Raw genomic sequence first — 18,469 nt, 5'->3', positions numbered from 1 at the left:
CTGCAGGGATGCTACTCCTCCCTCAAGCCTTGTGAAAATTCTCAAAGCCTTAGTTGTGTGCAACTGTATCTCTTGTTTGGTTCCATTGTGTGAAGTCCTTAACTCCTTGTTTTTCCTCAAAATCCCCTCTTGAAGGTGGTATTCATTGCTAGTCATTCCGCAGTCCAACCCTGCCTTGCTGGGTTCCCTTTCTCTAGTGCCAGGTTTGTATTTTGGTGCTTCCCAACAGTCTGAGCTGCAGCTAAACACAACTGCTCCAGCAGCACTGGGTTATCACACTGCCCAGTCACTGCATCACATTTGATCTCACTAATTCTTTTAGAGATTTATTTCCAAAGAAACCTAGTCCAAGATTCCAATATACAAAAACCCAGAAGTAATTCTACAAGATTGTAATTGTTCTGCCCAGTTCCCAAGTTAGAAACTTCTTTAAGGAAAATTACATGTAAACACAGCAGGTTTTCCTGGCAGATAAGAAATAAAAATGCCAGTGTAATGCTCTAGTTACTACCAAAAGAGAATGTTACCTGTCAAATCAATGCACAACCTTAAATATGCTGAGTAATAGAGACAAGCAGTGGTAGTAGCAGAGGTCAGCTTTCTTCTGAGCCTTCAGAATTCACATTTCTAAAACACAGAGAATTCATTCTTTTGATGTGATAATTCAGTGCATGGTTTAATTCAGTATTAATACCTTTAGAAAAAAATAATAAATGGTATGTTAGAAAAATTCTGAGGAACAAAGAATAATAAAATAATAATAAAAATAAAAATAGCTGAGTTGAGTAGCATTACTGCTTCTTTGCTACAGTGTTCAAGTCCATGCCTGAACAGCTGCACTTCAGAGATGAAAGCTGAAGACTCCTTTCAGAAAAAGTAATGTGTAAGACTGGAACTAAACAGGATTTATTTCAATATATGTACAAAATGGCTTCAGTGATAATTTGCAAGCCAATGAAATGCTCTAAACCCTTTTAGTTTCCATTTCAAATAAACCACAAGGGAAGTTCCAGGTTTGTTTTTTTTTTTATGAAGCTGTTAAGACGATAATAATTTAAAGTTACAATGTGAAACTCTTGAGCGTAAAGCATCCAGAGCTGCAGTTATCTCTGCACCACCCTCAACAGTAGATACACAAAGTAATGACATTGGGCAGGTTTCACCTTGCTCTTGAAACTGCCAGCTTATCTGAAATACAATAGGTGAAAATATAGAACCCAAAGCAGGGAACAGCAAGTTGTGAATCAGCTCTGTCAAAAGAAATAGAAATCCATACTGGACAATTGAGTTTTTTATCACTAAAGCAAAGAAAAGCTGCTTTTTTTTCCTGTGACAAACTCAGCCTGGAATTTGATCCAAATCTGTGCAAAACAAAGATGGGAGAGAAAAGATTAACATAACTAGATGACCTGTGTATAGTGCACAGATTTGGGTCAGCCTTTGCTGTTAAGTGAAATTCATCAGTGAAAACCAGAAAAATCTACTACCTGCACAGATTTGTGTTTTATTGGGGGACAACTATGGAAGGGATCCTTGAAAAGTACAACTAATACATATTTGGAAGTTTTCTTATTTTTTTCCCCCCAAATGTTCCAGTGATTTGGACTGCCCAGAGGTGCTGACAGCCCGTCTTGCCTTACAAATCCACAGGAGCTCTGTAAGAGTGAAAGTCTGAGCTAATCATCTGCAACATGAGGGAAGGAAGACAAAGTTCAGGCCAGCCTTATTCTGCCAACTGCAGAACATTCCAGCTGTCTGAACTGTTTACAAGTCAGGAATATAGCTGATACAGGTTATCCCAGATGGCATATATCATCAAATTATTTATTTTTATATGAACAACTGCAAAACTACATCCATGGGAAATATTTATAGTGCACACAGTTCTTTGAAAGAGCTCCCCAGCTTGGCAGTCTGTCACATGCACCAAGCATATGGTGATTAAATCCAGAGAGACAGTAATTGCCAATTATGTACCTTCAGGAGGTTATGACAGAGCTGCTATCGGGGCATTACTCTCTTCTACCACAGACACTAAAGGTACAAGTAGCAGATCAGACAGTGTTTCCAGCCAAAGTTCAGATTAATACAGTTTCACTACCTAAAATGAACATTTTATTCTGAACATTCTTCTTTGCTTCTCTGGCATTCTTGCTAGCCAGAACTTTTAAAGTAGTTACTAAAAATAAGGTTCCGAGTGTCAGTGTTCTGTTCAAGTATGAGATCTGTAAGCTTAGCCAGACTGCTGTCCTTCACTCTGTTACACTTGGCTTCTGGACACAGTTTTCTTTCCTAAGAGTAAAAACACCCAGAGTGAGATTTTTACTTTCTTTAATTTAAAGACTGTATTACAGAAAAGTTTAAGTAAGGAATCCTTATAAGGATTAGCTCTTGACATAATATATTGCCAAGATACAGTGTAGCTGCAAGGGCTCCAGGTGAACCTTCATATAAGTTGCTTTCTTACATACACAGTCGCTGAACAACATAAATTGTATTCCCCATCTGTAAGAGAAGACAGTGGTATTGAACAGTCCTTTTACCAGTGTGTTCTGGTTTTCCAAAATTAGAAACACGCTGTATATTAAAACCGTAAAACCCTACTATACAGAAAGGTGACAGAGATGAACTTTCTAAAGATTGCAACTGATGAAACATTAAAATGAAAACTAAGGAGTGTAGATTATGTAAAATGGTTTCTCTTTTACTGGCAGGTCAAATATACTAAGAAACATACAAATATTTTTGATAATCTAATTCCAGATGAACTCAAAACACTGAAGAAACATACACAGGCTAAGAGAATTCAATACTGTTCCAAGGCACTTACTGAATCTCCATGACCAGATGAAAACCAGAACAAATCAGGTCTGACAATTAAACAGTATATAATATAAAAATAACCTTTTGCTTACAATTTACAAAATGCATTACAATCTTTATCTCTGCTAACCTGCAATTCTGGCTGTGTGTGTCCAGCAATTTTTGTAAAAAACCCCAGAAACTATTTTCTAAAACGTCAGGGCAAATAACTTACAAATAAGGTACACAAAAATTTAGATCATGCAGAGATTTCTTACATCTTCTGTTAATATTTTATGATTGCAACTTTATCAAATTATATACTTACTTGCCCTGTACATATACAAAATAATGCATACATGGTAATCAAATGTTAGCAAAAAGTAGTCCATAAACACAATCTGTCAAAAGTATTACTATATTAACATATGTCTACAAGCAGCGTGTAACAGGGTTAAAAGACATTAAGGCAATAATACTTGAAGTTACAAAATAAATCATATGTAATACTTTCTCCTAAGTGTAGTAAGGCAGGTAGATGGCCCCAGCAAAAGGTTGTAATACTGGAATCCACTGTTGTGAACCATGTGTCAGGTTTTGCGTGGGATGCACTGCAAGATGTACCATTGATAGTTAGATCTACACTGCTCTGTGTTAGTTGTCCCCAAGAAAGTGGAACACTATTTCTCTAGTTCTCAGTGGCACTTGAGTTTTCCAGTATAATTTATTGATAGTATGTCCATGGGTTCTTGGATCATGTCCATTCTGAGGGCGGCTCTCTTGGTCCCCTGGGCTTTGCACAGCGGTTACCAAAACCTAAGGAAAAAAATGTCTTTAATACTTGTGTCTGCTGGGACAACACAGGCTCACAAAGGCTGGCAGCAGTCAGAAAATCACTAAGACATGGCTTCAGCTTTTACAGAATAGATTTACTCTCAGGGCTAGAAAACAGCTTCATTATACATGGAATTCTGAAGTCACTCTAGCTGTAGGAAATACAAATATGAAAAAATTGTACACCATTACTTAAACCCCACTGGAAAGTACTTTTCTTTAAATACAGTATTACAGCATTTGTTATCTTTTTTTTTCCCCCTCCTTCTCTGCATACCTAGGCTGTTATCAGATATTATTTCTGGAAGTTTTCAAAAATTTACAAAACTTTACAAAAATTATAACCAATTTGACAAATTCTATATTTTATACACTTCAGGTTTTTTTCGAAGTGAATAATTATTTCATCATTTATTCTGGGGAAAATTCCTTCAGCATTGCTGAAGGAGACTAGGGAGGTTTATTTGTCTGGGTTCTGCATCTCGGTAAGTTGGAGGGTGGCAGTAGTAGCAGCTATCCAAACCAGTACTGATAGTGAATCCCCTGTTTAATTCATGTAGTAATTATATTTTGAAAGAATTGTAATTACCAATATCTGTTACTTCTGCAGGAAATTCTGAAATTTGACCTCTTGTGTCAGTGGAACCAGAGAAAGAAATCTGAGGTAAAATGTCAGTTGGTGTTTTGTTGCTTCGTTCAGGACGATCTAGAAAACACACAGACTCCTCACTGTAACATTCACTTAGTCACCACTGTGTAATGCCACTTGTCATTACAGTCCAGAAAACAACTGGCAGCAAATATTATTTACAAAAAAAAAAAAAAAAAAAAAAAAGCTTTGAAAGCAAATTTCTCATTTCCTAAAAGCAAAACTTGAAAATTGTTTATGAAGTAAATGTTCAGTGACAGCAATATATTCCTGCTTTCCATATCTGGATTATTTTCTTGTATTAGTTTGTATGGATAGCTGAAATCCCACATAGCATCTATTTATAGCAAAAGCTTACAGTGCCATTTGATACATCAACAAAGACTTCAGTTCACGTTCTTTCTAAACTAAAGGTGCTTAGACACCATAGGTAACAATACATTTAGTATAATAGAAGTATATTTGACAATATGCTTAGATATCTTCAGAGCAAACACCAAGTTCAGGCAAATTGTTGTTCAGTAGGAAAACTGTATTTTGAACACAAAATTAGAAAAGCTTCCACCACTTACCAGGTAGTATAGGTGAAGTTGTTTTCAAACCCTGTTAATGAGAGATATAGAAAATAATTACACAAACCACTTCCAGAAAACTAAAAGAAAGTCAGAAATTTAAGATTATGAAAACATCACCAAAACCATATAACATTCATGGAAATACTTATTTGCCTTTACATTTTTTACTTGATTCAACATTGACAGAAAATGCTACAGTAGTTAGTATAAGAATTTACTATTAGAACCTTAGTATTTAATAAATATTTGAAAATATGACACTGCAACTTTTTTGAAAATTTAGGTAGGTTAGTTCTCACACTACATTTACAGTCCCTGAAAATTCACATCTATCTTTTTTGTCATATTTTTAAGTGAGATATTGGGAGGGAGCCCATGAAAAAAAGGGACAAATGTAAAAAGGACTTAAATGCTTTTAAAGTCTTGCCAACTGTTCATGCATGATGACTGTGAGCTGGATGAGTGAAAAGTGAAATCTGATAGTTGTTTTGCTTAAAATGGTTTGTTTAAAATAAATATGGACAAAAGGGAAACCCATTTTCAGGCAGTGAAACACATTGCCTATAAGAAGTGTCCATCCCTGGAGGTTTTCAAGACCCAGCTGGAAAAAGCTCTGGTTAGCCTGGGCTGAGGCCCTGAAGAAGTTTAGATGAGAGACTGCTGTTCTCTTCCAGTTTGAATTGGCCTAAGATCTATTAAGGGCAGACAGCAAGCTCCCTAAAAGCAGCATATTTACTCCCTTAAGGCCATAGTTTAACATATATTTAGGAGTATTCCTTTTAAAAATATTGCTGACCTTAGAAAAACAGATCATTTTCTTGGAAAGAAAACATGCTCTTCACATCAATTCAGCAGCTCAGGCAGAGGAAAACCTGGCCAGTTGTAGATGACCAACAGCTGCAACCTCTCACAAGTATGTATTTTACTTTTTGTTGTAGCTCCCAACCAAACCAGAAATGACTGATGAGTACAGACTTGTCTGCTGCACTTACTGGGGAGGCTGTTTGCTCAGGCAGGTGCTGATCACGCAGCACGTTCCACTCCGACTGTGCAATCACAACTGGCTTCAGCAAGGGTGTGCCTAGGAAGAATTAAATCAGCTCAACACACTGCTGATCTCCTCATGATGAGGCATTAGTACATAGCATTAGAAATGTGCTCTAAACCTTTTTTTTTTTTTTTTAATTAAATGCCTGTAAAAGCATGAAAATCTCTTTACATGAAAAGTGCTCCAGAAAAGGCAAAATGCCACAATATAACTCCAAGCACAAGAGTACAGTGCTTGCATTGTGGATATTCATTCTGTTCCTTTGGGGGCTCCCAATCAACAGGGGAATTGGCTCCCTTTTCAAAGACAATTTAGAGCTTCTGTTACATCAGCTGGGCTGTAATAGTATGTGTTTTTCAGATCTCTTAAGTATGAGGACGGGAGTCAGGACAGCCACACCTGTCCTTCACTGACATCATGCAAAAAGACAAACAAAATGGAAGTGGTTTTAGTGATTCCAGTCCTGGAGAGAGATTTTTAAAGAAAACAGCTTTGTTCCTTGTGTGGTCACAGAAAAACAACAGGTCTGTCATATCCAAAGAAAGGATCACTTTGACTCTGAACTACCTATGCTTACGATGCTCAAAGAACACATTTACAAAACTTCAGCATTTTTATGCTGAAAATATTTAGATTAACTCCTTGGGCCTAAATTTTTTGAGTTTCAAAATGACACTAAACGAAAGTCTCAGTAAATAATGATATCATTTTAGGTTTTCTGGAAGGTACCAAACATCAGCCTAATTTATCACTTCATTTCAATCATGCCATTACTAGCTTGATGAATGAACTATGACAGAAGCACATCATCTCTGTCAGCTTTCTCTTGCAGTTACCCTTTTGACACAGTCAAAGAGTGAACTACATTAAACTTGACTAACTGGGCTTGCTCACTACATGCAGTGCAGAATGAAGTGTCATGATGTTTCCTTTGCCCAAGAAAGGGGGATCAGATAAACACTGTTAATGTGCATACCCACTCCCTACCTGGGAGCAGTAGGAAACTAAAATAGCTGGGAAATTCCCTAACCCTACTGCATTTTCCCACTGTATCATCTCATTTCCATACCCTCCAGACCAAAAACCAGCTCTACTAATCTTGAAGCCCCCAATTACTTAAATATGATACAACATCATACTTAGCCAGAAAATTAAAAATAATTTCTCTATGTTCAAGGGTGTGCAAAAGTTAAATCCCAAAATAAGATACTGCACATGCTATATTTCATTCCATTTTACAAATTGTTCCAACAATTGTAACCAAAAAGCAGGGGTACTCAAATAAAATACTGACATGCTCTTCATATTTTATCTCCAATTATTACCAAATATCAAAAACTCACTCTGTTCATTTGCTAATACAAATGATTCTGGTGTTCTTTCTGGGAGTGGGGGAGAGGAATCTTCATTAGCATCAGCATCTAAATCAAATATGACATTTAGATAAGTTAAAAAACATAGATTTTCTTCTAGACTTTCAGAAGTTGATATTTTCATATATGTGATGATCCTAAGCTTGGTATAGTATCTAAAACAAAAGAAATATTTGTTCCAAGTATTATAAAACATTTTGGTTTACCACACTAACAGTGTGGAGCAACTTCATTTAACAACATTAACATTATATTAAGGGCATAGGATCAGTTTGTGTGTTATGCAAGCAAGAAATCTAAAACATTTTCAGTCTAAATAATTTGGAGGACAAAAACCCGCAGTAACTCAAATGAACACTTTTTGTTCATTCTTTCAGGTCTCAGTTTTGCTTACCAAGTCCATGTTGAAGCCCACTGGCTCCCACACCACTGTGATATGGTTAAACAGCCTCGTGCAAGGTTTACTGGGCCAAAGGGTAAATAGGAGCCTGAGGAGATGGCTCCTGTTGGTGCCAGTACCACATCCTGTCCCCAGTCTGTTCCCTCTCACCTCCCAGGAGTGCACTAACACAAGCTATTTTGGCAGCAAAAGCCCCTCTCTGTCCTGCTAAGAAACTTGGAGTAGTAATTAAAGGTTTAAAACAATTTAAAGTAGCTGCTGCCATAAGAAATCTCATCTGACAACTGTATTCTGCAAAGGATTCAAAAATACAAAGACACATTTCAACTAACAAAGCCATGAAGCTTGACTGCCAGCATCCCCAGCTGCTGCAGGGACAGAATCCCTCCAAATTCTACAAGCCATGGTCTTCCAAGTGACTTCTGAGACCTGCTCCATCCCAGAATTGCATACAGCACAAGAAAACCTTCATTAACAGAAAGGGCTTCTATAAAACCATCAAATAAAGTCACCATGGATATGCACTAAGGGGCAAGTGAGTTTTTTAGCGGTTTTTTTTCGGTGTTGTTTCTGTTGTATTGTTCTCTTGTTTTTTTTTTTTCCTTTTACCTCAGGGTACAGCTGTTTTTCACTTCATTTGAATGAAAAGGAGGATTTAACTGTGTGGTAAGATCATGCACACCAGCAGTTATGGTTAGGCAATTAGGGTGCTGGTAAGTTCACAGACAAGTTTAACTGGTGATTGCAGCCACATTCCCAGATTCAGAAGAGTACTGAGCCAGTATGAAAATGAGAAAGCCACTGTAAACAGGGTTTAGGATTACTGTTTTAGGATCGCTGGTGCAAAGCGATCTAACCCTATATTCTTGAGCCCCAGTGGGATTACAAGATCTGCAACCAGAATATAAAATGGGAAGTGTTCACTATCAAACAAATGGGGAAGAGATACACCCTTATTAACAAGAGATAAATGATAAAAAAAATAATGTTAGAATTTTAACCAATTTCTGTGAGACCATCAACATACCAGCAGCACAAGGGCTGTGCTGTTATTTCAAGATGTTTCTGATACACAGTTACATGAAACAAATTCTAGAGTGACATTTCTCCAATTCTTTCTCATATTTATAATGTATCACTTATTTGCATGTTCCTATAGCATCTACAAAATAAGATGCACAGAGAGGTGATAATTTCAAAACAGTGACAAACAACTATTGCTCTGGGAAAGAAGAAAAAAAATCTGGCTAAAAGGAAAAATACAATAGTCTGCAAATCTATAAAACAAATCCAAGGAGAACTGATTGCAAAGTTGAAATAACTATGACAAAAGGACTTTGTCAGCTTTGCAGAGAATCTTTTAAGTCACAGTGTTAAAAGTATACAGGCTTGTGCAAGTATTGTCCCGTGTTTACACAATCTAAACCAAAATCTATAGATCTATAGATACAGGTTACAATATCTACAGGCCTATATCAAGATCTACATAAACAGATTGTTTTTAAGGCTGCAAAGCATTCACATCTCTGTTCACTTCTGGTGAACAGTCAGTTCACCAAGCCAGTATTTTCAATTCAGCTGGTTCTGCATCTTGCATCATACACTGAGCCCCATTTCACTACAGAAAGTCATGAAGTCTGCACAGACTCTGAGGTGAGGCCATCACTATAAGTATCTCCAAGCACAGGAGTCTGAGCTGGATCCAGAAGTTCATGTTCTTCCTTCAGCTCCACAGCCTCACTTCTTGTTTTGTTGGGCTTTGCACAGCAGTTGGCAAGGCCTAATCTGTTCTTCCCAGCTATATCCTCCATCTGCTCTAAGTGTGCCAGCCTGACTGAAATCTGCACCTTCATGTTTTGGGATCCTTTTGCCTTTAATATATCATGTTCTACCTTGCAAACTTTCACCAAAAAGAAAAACCCTCAAAAAAGTAGTAAAAGACAAAAAGCCACTGAATAATTTTCAAAGGGCTAATAAAGCATAACTTGGATTTTTAGATGAACAGTTGTATTAGCTTGTCACCCCCAGCCATGTACAGAAAAAGAGGAAAGCACAGCTAAATATTTACAACGCTATTAAAATGCAGGAGCCAAATCATGAGCAACTTTTGAAGACCAAGGCAGTGAATGAGGTTACATCTACATTTTTAGGAACAGCACATCAACCAATAGGCATGAAATTGTTATGTATTTGTACAAGCCTGTTGAAAATGCTTTGACTAGTCAACCCCCGATTATTATAGACACTTCCATGAAACTGGGCATAGAGAAAAAATACGCACCAAATAATAACACAGAAACCTACAATGACATACAGACCTACAGGAAGGCATTATAAATAAAGCATTAGACAAATGCTCACAATAAAGCTCACTGTACAGCTTTTGAAGCAGCTAATCACGGTCTGTAGTACTTTATACCAAAAATAGCTCACATGCAAACTGAAAGCTGTCAGGAAAAGAGCTGTGCCCTCTCTGAAGCTGCCATACTGCACTGATTAAATTTACATTTAGAAAACTGAATTGCAAAGAAATTTATGTTGTCCAGCTCTACAGATGCAGCTAGATAAAGAGCAGCACTTCTGAACCTCAGTGAAACCTACCTTTGCCATCTTCAGAACATGTTACAGCTGTTAAGTCTTGCCTAGCAATAGACATTGGCAATACTTTTCTGGCAGAAATGTTTTCAGTGTTAGTGGCAGCAGAGACTGTGGCACTTGCGGTTGACACGTTGGACGTGCTTTTGCTCATGGCTCTGTCAAAGTCCACCTCATCCGTGTCAGAATCATCTGCATGGAGAGGATTAGTAAAACAGAGAGGTGCTCGAACAGAAAGAGGAGTATGATCAACAGTATCACTGGGAGGATGTTCAGCTGGGGTGTTTGATGCTAGAGAGAGAGTTTTAACACCGTGACACAAGGGGTCTGAAGACAACTCTTCAGACACGGATGTACGCAGTACGTTTTCAGGCCCTTGCAGCGACCACGTGGCGTGTCCCTTTTCTGTCAGAGGCAGACGATCTGGTCTGGGTGGGGTATCAGACACCTGCTGACTCTGCAGACTTTCTGGTGAAGGTATTAAGGCTGTGTTAGACTGTGGCACGCTGTATTCCATACACGAGTTTTGAGAAGCATCTACAAGTGAATCCCCTGCAATCTGTTCCTGTGGCTTAAAGCTCTTCTCAGTTACACAGGATGACACAGGCTTAATTTTAATTGCATGTCCCCTGTTCAACAGGGAGTTCCCATCAAAGCTTCGTGGTCCCTCCTGAAGAGGTACCCTCTTGATCTCAAAACTTAAGTTGCGCTCCAGCCTCTTCTCTGTGTGTTCGCTGGGTTCGTTCTTCCCTGAATGTTCTGTGGACTTATTGTAATTCTCATTGAGGTCTGTTGAATGCTCTGATGAAACCATGTGCAAAACTGGCTTTGGATGGTATCTGTCATTGTCCTGCCACACTGTAGTGACTGTTGGATAAGCTGATGGGGGAGATGGTGTTAGGATTGGTGGTACTGGCTGAGGCTCTGGAGGCTGCAAGATTTCTTCTTTAGCATCTCCTTCTACAAGGCAACTGCAAAACAACCAAGACACAATTGTCAAAATTTTCTGGATTTTGACAAGATTTTAGGTATCTATCCATCCCCCACTGATGTAGTTAATGCTGTAATACCAATAGCAGACTCCACACAGAATTTCCATTGCACACAGAAAACAGTTACAGAATATGACTAGTGAGGTAGGCAAGAATTAAGTCAACATACTCAAAATGTCTTTCAGAATATCACAAAGACAATCATTCAAACCACAACTAATCCTCACTAATAGTTCAAAGATTGCTCACATCCTTTCCCAGAAGCATTTTGCAAATACATTGCAAGACAGGCCCTCTTGTGGCAGTATTTCACTACTTTTTTCCTTAAGTGGCTCTGAGAAACTTGACATATGGAATTCAAATTTCAATAAAGCCAAGAAAGATTTCTTAAAAAAAAAATCCTTACAGCCCACTTAACATTGAGTATCTTGCTTTAATTTTATTTTTCTGTACATGTTCAAGGGGATTTTATTTTTATGTTTGTTTATTTGATAGTCTCTGCTTAGTTGCAAACCAAATTTAGCTGACATGAGGTACATACAACATAAAAATATTTCCAGTAGCATTTATGATCCAAATTACAGTGCATATTAGCAAGGCCAAAGCACTTATAACTGCAGTTCATCTCAAGCTACTGAAAAAGAGAAGCTCTTCAAGTATATGGTCAGATTAGATGCAGAGTTGTTGACTACAAACATTTAGTGTAACTGATGAAGGCATTTTTAGAATTTCTGTTCCTTTAAATATCCAGGACAACCTGGACAAGCTCAAGAGGTGGGCCCAAGAGAACATCATCAGGTTCAACAAAGTCATGTGCAAAGTGGCAACCCAGGCATCCATACAGACTGGGGGCTGAACAGACCAGGACTAGTTCTGTGGAGAAGGACTTGGGGGGCTGGTGGAGGGGAGGCTGGACATGACCCAGCAGTGTGCAGAAACCACCCCACAGTCCAAAAACCAACCATGTCCTGGGCTGCATCCAACGCAGCGTGGCCAGCACATGGAAGGAGGGAATTCTACTCTGCCCCTATACTCGCCTCTCATGAGACTCTCCAGCATAAGAAGGACAAGATTGCACAAGAACTCTGTCTACAAAAGAAAGGACAAGCTCTCATTATTTGTCTGCATGCCACAAAATGATCAAAATCAAAGTACTACCTTGGCTCCCCTACTTCCAAACCATGCCTAAAGAGGACTCAGCAAGTGCAAATTCTTGAGACTATTCTGACATATAGGAGAAAAACCCAAAACAAAAAAAGCCCAAAGACTGTTTCATAACTGAGTCTTGTAGAGAACTAAAAGCATACCTGACTTGGGACAGGCTACAGCACGTGTTTCATCCTTGTGACTTTATTAGCACCAAACTATAGTAGAATGGGTTGCAGAACTAAAATCTTTACACAAGAAATTCCACACTAAAGAGAACCATTTGGGTTCTCAATTTGTGAAAATCCTAATCCCCTAAAGTACTGCATGCTTCCCAGCTTCCAAATTACCTTCTACAAGTCCCTGTATCTTTGTATCTGGAAAACCCCAGGTCCCCTTGCAGTTCCAGTTGATCTCTTCCATTCTCTGCCTGACTCCTGTCACAGAGTTGGGCTTCAAATGCCTTCTCTTCCTCTCCTCCCTGCACTAGTTTATTGCTGTTTTTCTTTACATTAAGACAGGAGACATACAAAGCATATCAAAGCAACTTAACAGAAGTAATTTGGGAGCTCTTCCCTCTAGATGTTGGAAAATGACAATAAGCTGTTTGCCTGAATTAGTAAAGATAAGACAGGAAATGGGGGGGACATTAGTCTTGCTCCAATTTAATACACACTAAGGACAAGAGAATTTACTCCTCTTGGATTTGTCTCCTCTGTTCCAAATGGGGAGGGGAATATGGGGAGGGAGACAGTGAGACACTTGCACAAATATTTACATGCCCCCTTTTACCAGCAGTGTCTCTCATTAGTAATCTCCACTAAATCCTCCTACTGAAAATAATGGTTTTCCCTTATTGACCTGATTTTCCTGACCCAGAGTTATTTGCAATCAGCAAAACTAATTCCTTATCTGCTACAGACCGAACATTATGCATTACAATTAGCTAAAGGAGCAAATTAGCATGAAACTAGATATAACAAGGATATAGGTCCACAATTCCAGTCAAAATTCATTAAATTCTTCACCAATTACTAGTCAATAAACTCACTCTACCCTTTGATCCACTGGTAAAGAGAGCCTCACATGCATTCAAACAGTTCCCTTAGATGCATCTGTAGAACTGATGATAAAGGAAATGCTGCACAAATCAGCAACCCAGAAGTTGATTAAACAACTTCCTCCTACACATCTCAACAGAACTACTACAATGTTTCCCATTACATTGGAAGTTAAATGTCACTTTTTGATTCTTAAATGAGAGCTTACAGTGAAGAAATGAGAAATTATTTGCCAAAAATCATTCTTTGCTGTATTAATATTGAAGGATATCTGTCCTCAGCAACTGAGATGTCAAATATCACTCTAATGTATTTTTCCCTCTTTAAATTAGGAAATAAATCCCAATAGGTAATATTTATTCCATTTTACTGATATTTTTAATATTACTATTTCACATGTTCTGCATTGTAAATAATGTTTCTGTTTGTTTTCACACAGCAGAAATATTAGGATATGAACATATTCAGAAGATCTCTGTTTGACAGTAGTTTTTTCTCAAAGTCTTGTGAATCTTGGGCATTTCGGGCTGCTGCATAATGCTGTCTTTGGCCATGTCCTTCAACAGCTGTGCTCCACAGACATTTCTGCCCCCAGAGGCAGAAAATGATCTGAAAATGAGCTACTAATACTGTTGAAAACAACAGGAGACAGTAAGACCAGATTGATTTAAAACACCAGGAAACTCAGCGAAAGCTCATGAAAGAGGATATTTAACAGAAAAGAGTCAGTGTACCAAAGAAAGCCAGGCCATTCAAGTAAGAGAAATAAGCTTCCCTGTATTAGACCTTTAAATAAACACATAGGGTTGCAAAATCAACCTGTGTTGCTTATCACTGTGTGATAAAAAAATAGAAAGCTTTGTCATGACTCAGCCTTCAAGTGCCTGCTCCTGATTATCTTGGAATACCTACCTTGGCACTTCCTCATTTACAGCTGGATATGGAATTTCCCTGAGTGATCAAGGCAGCTTTTCCATACACTCTTATTGCCTCACAGCCTGAGCAGCTGATGCAGTGCCCTAGTGCCAGTGGCTTCTCAGGTGTCAGGTAAACCACGAAATAGGCAATAACACCTTTTAAAAATAATTTGTCATAGTAACAATTACACATAATTTGTCAGAAGTAGTATAATTGGTAAAAAAAAAAAGCCTTCCCACAGCTTTCAACCAAAAATATATACATGAAAAAAGCCATTTATTGCTTTCTCTGCAATACATAATACATTTTTTGAATGTTTTAGAATTGAAGCCATTCTACTCCTAATGGAAAAGAGCTACATTACCAAAACTGTGCACAATGGGTTCAGATTTAAATGAGACTTGGCCTGTGTTCAAAAGAAAAAAAGCCTTAAGTAATCCATGGTTATTCTATGCAGCATACTGTAGGGTGTTTCAAATAAAAGAGAGTGATGCCAAGGTCACGGAATGCAGCTGATATGAACAACCAAAAATAGATACCAAGTTCTACATCCTCCCACATAATTAAAGTAGGAAAATTAAACTCAACATAAGCAGGCTGAAGCTAGACAACCACATTATTCTACTTTAGCATTAAATCACTGCCATCCACAGGAAAGGAAAGCAGCAGTCCAGTGAGTGAAGCTGTTGCAAAAGTACTACAAATCATTTATATAAAAGTACAATGAATTAATAAAAATAACCAGCTGGTGAATTTCTCTTAAAATTTACTTATCGAGGCTTGTTTTTTTTAAATTGCGGCATACAAGTTAGCTAAGAAAAACCCATCAATTAATTTTATCTTAGCTTTGCAGGAGATAGAGATGGTTTGCAGGGCTTGAAATGAAACAGAATAACACATAACCCTGGCAATGTATTTACTATCATTAGACTAAAGTCGGAACAGAATCAGATGAGAAGTTAAAATGCAACAGTATTTCACCTTTTCACCTTCAGACAGCAGCACATAGCTCTTCATTCCACTGCATACAAGAAAGCTGTTAAATCATCTTTGGTTTTTATGAGTTTATGTCTAAGTTTATGTTTTGATTTCAAACTGATTTGAACTTGAAAATAAAGAACTTTTTGTAACCAAGTCTGACTAAAATAAACCACCTCTTTTGCCAAATACTTTAGAATCAACTACAAAGCACACAAATATTTCACAGACTAATACTTAAAAGTATTAAGGTGCTCCCTCTGAATACTAGAATATTAGTCACCTAAAATCAAGTACAGTCCTAAACTGTAAATGTAAAACTTAAGTTTTTTGCAGTCTCATATGTAACAAAGTTAAACCTTACTTATGCCTTAACCTGAAATAATTCAAACATATCTAATGAAGACTTTCCATCCCCTCAGGTCCTCTAAAGAAAAGTGACTTCCATAAGAAGTGATCATCGACTGCCAAGCCAAGCAATTTCTAGGATAAGGTGCTGGTGTATGCACTAATGAGTTGTTCTTGTTTATCTCTCTAATAATCAAGGAGTAATATTAGAATATTTTTTACGCTGACATCAAATGGAGAGAGACATTAAGCTAAATTACTACATTCATATTGTACAGCAAGTTTAATTACATTAAAGCATTACAAGGTAATAAAAGATTGGAAGGCAATACAATTCCAAAACCTCTGCAAAACAAGTATGGCTAGATGCTTCATGGCAACCTAAGTAAACATAATACCAATATAATAACAATATTCTAAAGATATTTATAACTTCCAAGAAGATATAAAAACAGCCTACAAAATACAACTCCTTCCCCAGTACATGCTCAGGCCAAAGCAATTACTAAAAGCATTCATTATACCTCTCAGAGTAAGCTTCCTGCCTTGCACAGTAAAAGTCTTTAGTGACATCTCATCCTTAGCACAGACAAGAGCTGCATGATATTAGCTGCACTTTCAGAAGAAGAGATCCTAAAGTCTAAAGAAGATACTGAGATGTTACCACTAGAATATTACAAACAGATCAAGAGAGAAAAGAAAAATTGTGCCATGCCCTGAGTGATTAGGCAAGTGGAAAGGGCTGCAGAGGAGATGCCACCATCTCACCCAGCAGACTCAGGGCTGTCAGAAAACAACTAACAGGTATCACCGATTTTACTGTCTAAGCAAGCATGGTTCAGTCCAGTAACAATAACATCCTGAGGCCAAGAAAATAAATCCTAATTTGTTTCCTGCTCACTCAGGATCATCTCAGACAAGTTCACCTGAAACCAAGCTCGCCCAAAGTACTCTGCACTGTCAGTCCCTAAACCCCTTTTATCTTTAGAAAACAAAGCAAATGTTAAACCTTCATTTAAAAACATGCAGCTTGGTTTACTAAATATACACTGTAAAGCCATTTACAACATAAATTATAAAGAATGCAAAAGCTTTATTTCTTTTCAAAAATAGTAGCTTTAGCAACTTGCTTGTAACTTCTTCAGAGACAGTGTATGCAAAACTCATGTACACATTTGGCTGGCAACCTAAAAATATTTCTTGTGCATATGGGGATTAAATTAAAATGTTTCACTGATTCTGCTCTCCCATCCTCCCCAGGAAAAGGATGTTAATCTATGCCAAAACATCCACAATACACAAAACCTGGCTCTATATCCTGACTGAATCAGGTTGTAGGATTTGTAAAATTACCCTCCACATCAAGAAAAAAACATGCTCATTAGTGGGTATTTTGAGCAGATGTGACTAATAGCAAATGAAGTCTTTCCTCAGAAGCATCTTCCAGGAGGAGTTTAATTAATTGTTTTGCAAAAATAATCTCCATTTTAGAAAGACAACAGCTTTGCTAAAAGCTTCCATTTATTCACCTCTAAGAAACCAATCTGCCTGCCACTGCTGGCAGATGGGAAAGTATGATTTTATGGAAACAGGCCCAAAAAAACCCCAGGCTTTAAGGAGAGATTAAAAGATATTAACTTAATGCAGCAAGTAAAGAACAATGCAGTGCAGATAAGACAGATGTGTGCTTAAACATAAATTACATTAATTATACATGTGTTAATATTACATTAATATATAAAAATTATAAAAACTAAGGTACACCTAAGATTATTTCAAGGAACACAAGTAAGGAAATAATGTATTGGACATATTTCTAAGCTCAGTGATGAAGTTGCAAGACCTTGGAACTCATCATGAGCACAGGTTAACTGACTCTTCTGTCATCATCTTAATCTACATAATCGAATACAATCACATTACCATCAATCCAAATTAGGTAAAAAATACACTGCCTACATAGCACCAACGAATATAACTTGTTGTAAAAAGCCCCAACCTACTTCAATGTCTCTCTATTTTAAAGGAATTATACTTCTGCCTAAATGTTATCCAAGAATATCAGCTGGCCTGGTGGTTTCTTATGTCATTTGACAATTAGAAAACCCAAGTGCTCAACTTATGTCTGTTTAGCTACAGGCAATGTAACACAGCCAAGATCACCTGCCAAAGGCCACTATAAGCTCTCTAGAAACCAGCTGGGGGACTTGGGACACCTAATTCAGGAGAGTTGCTTCTTTAGCTGAATTAATACTTGGGTTGGGTACCCATTTTAGGCTGATGAATCTGTTGGTTCAGATTTACTTTTGGCTTCTGTAAAGCTAGGCATTTTAAGAGCTAGAGAAGATTTTCCTCTGCTGAATGAAAGGAGAGATCAATTCTTTGTTTCAATAATAACAGCATTTGGTTGCCATACTCTAGTCAAAAGCAGTACTTGTCTGAGATTTTTCTAGAATAAATGGGTATGCTTCATTATGGTTGTGTATCCAAAAATGAGGGTTCAGTCATTATTTGAGGCTATTTGAAGTTTATTTTGCTACTATCAGCTAGCAGAATTACAACACAAGTAGATCTAACATATCTGACTAGTAAACATGTCTACTCACAGATAATTATTGCAAGGTTGGTATATTTAAACACAGACTTCACAAAGATATTGTAGCTTATGTTTAGAGTCAATTATAATACTTCTATTTGCATTATGTATACTTCTATTTATAAACACAACATATTAATCTTAAGTTTTTATG

General features: G+C 37.5%; 1 protein-coding gene across 4 annotated transcripts in view; it reads right to left on the bottom strand.

The window, feature by feature from the left end:
* Nucleotides 1–2,314: 2,314 nt before the first annotated feature.
* PTPN12 (protein tyrosine phosphatase non-receptor type 12) overlaps nucleotides 2,315–18,469 on the bottom strand; it is a 68,977-nt gene continuing 52,822 nt past the window's right edge. Inside the window, exons 13-18 of one of the 4 annotated variants that reach the window (XM_021548341.4) lie at nucleotides 10,283–11,247; nucleotides 7,252–7,329; nucleotides 5,853–5,941; nucleotides 4,858–4,888; nucleotides 4,226–4,342; nucleotides 2,315–3,618 (exon numbers count right to left, since the gene is read on the bottom strand). In XM_021548341.4, coding sequence (XP_021404016.2) covers nucleotides 3,557–3,618; nucleotides 4,226–4,342; nucleotides 4,858–4,888; nucleotides 5,853–5,941; nucleotides 7,252–7,329; nucleotides 10,283–11,247 — 1,342 coding nt within the window. In that variant the 3' untranslated portion in view covers nucleotides 2,315–3,556. The remainder of the gene's footprint in view (nucleotides 3,619–4,225; nucleotides 4,343–4,857; nucleotides 4,889–5,852; nucleotides 5,942–7,251; nucleotides 7,330–10,282; nucleotides 11,248–18,469) is intronic. The other 3 variants (XM_021548340.3, XM_021548339.3, XM_085569324.1) reach the window with 3 other exon arrangements.

Source organism: Lonchura striata, chromosome 1A (assembly GCF_050655825.1).
Source record: "Lonchura striata isolate lonStrDom1 chromosome 1A, ASM5065582v1, whole genome shotgun sequence".
Taxonomy (NCBI): domain Eukaryota; kingdom Metazoa; phylum Chordata; class Aves; order Passeriformes; family Estrildidae; genus Lonchura; species Lonchura striata.
This window is presented reverse-complemented; position numbering and strand designations above follow the sequence as displayed.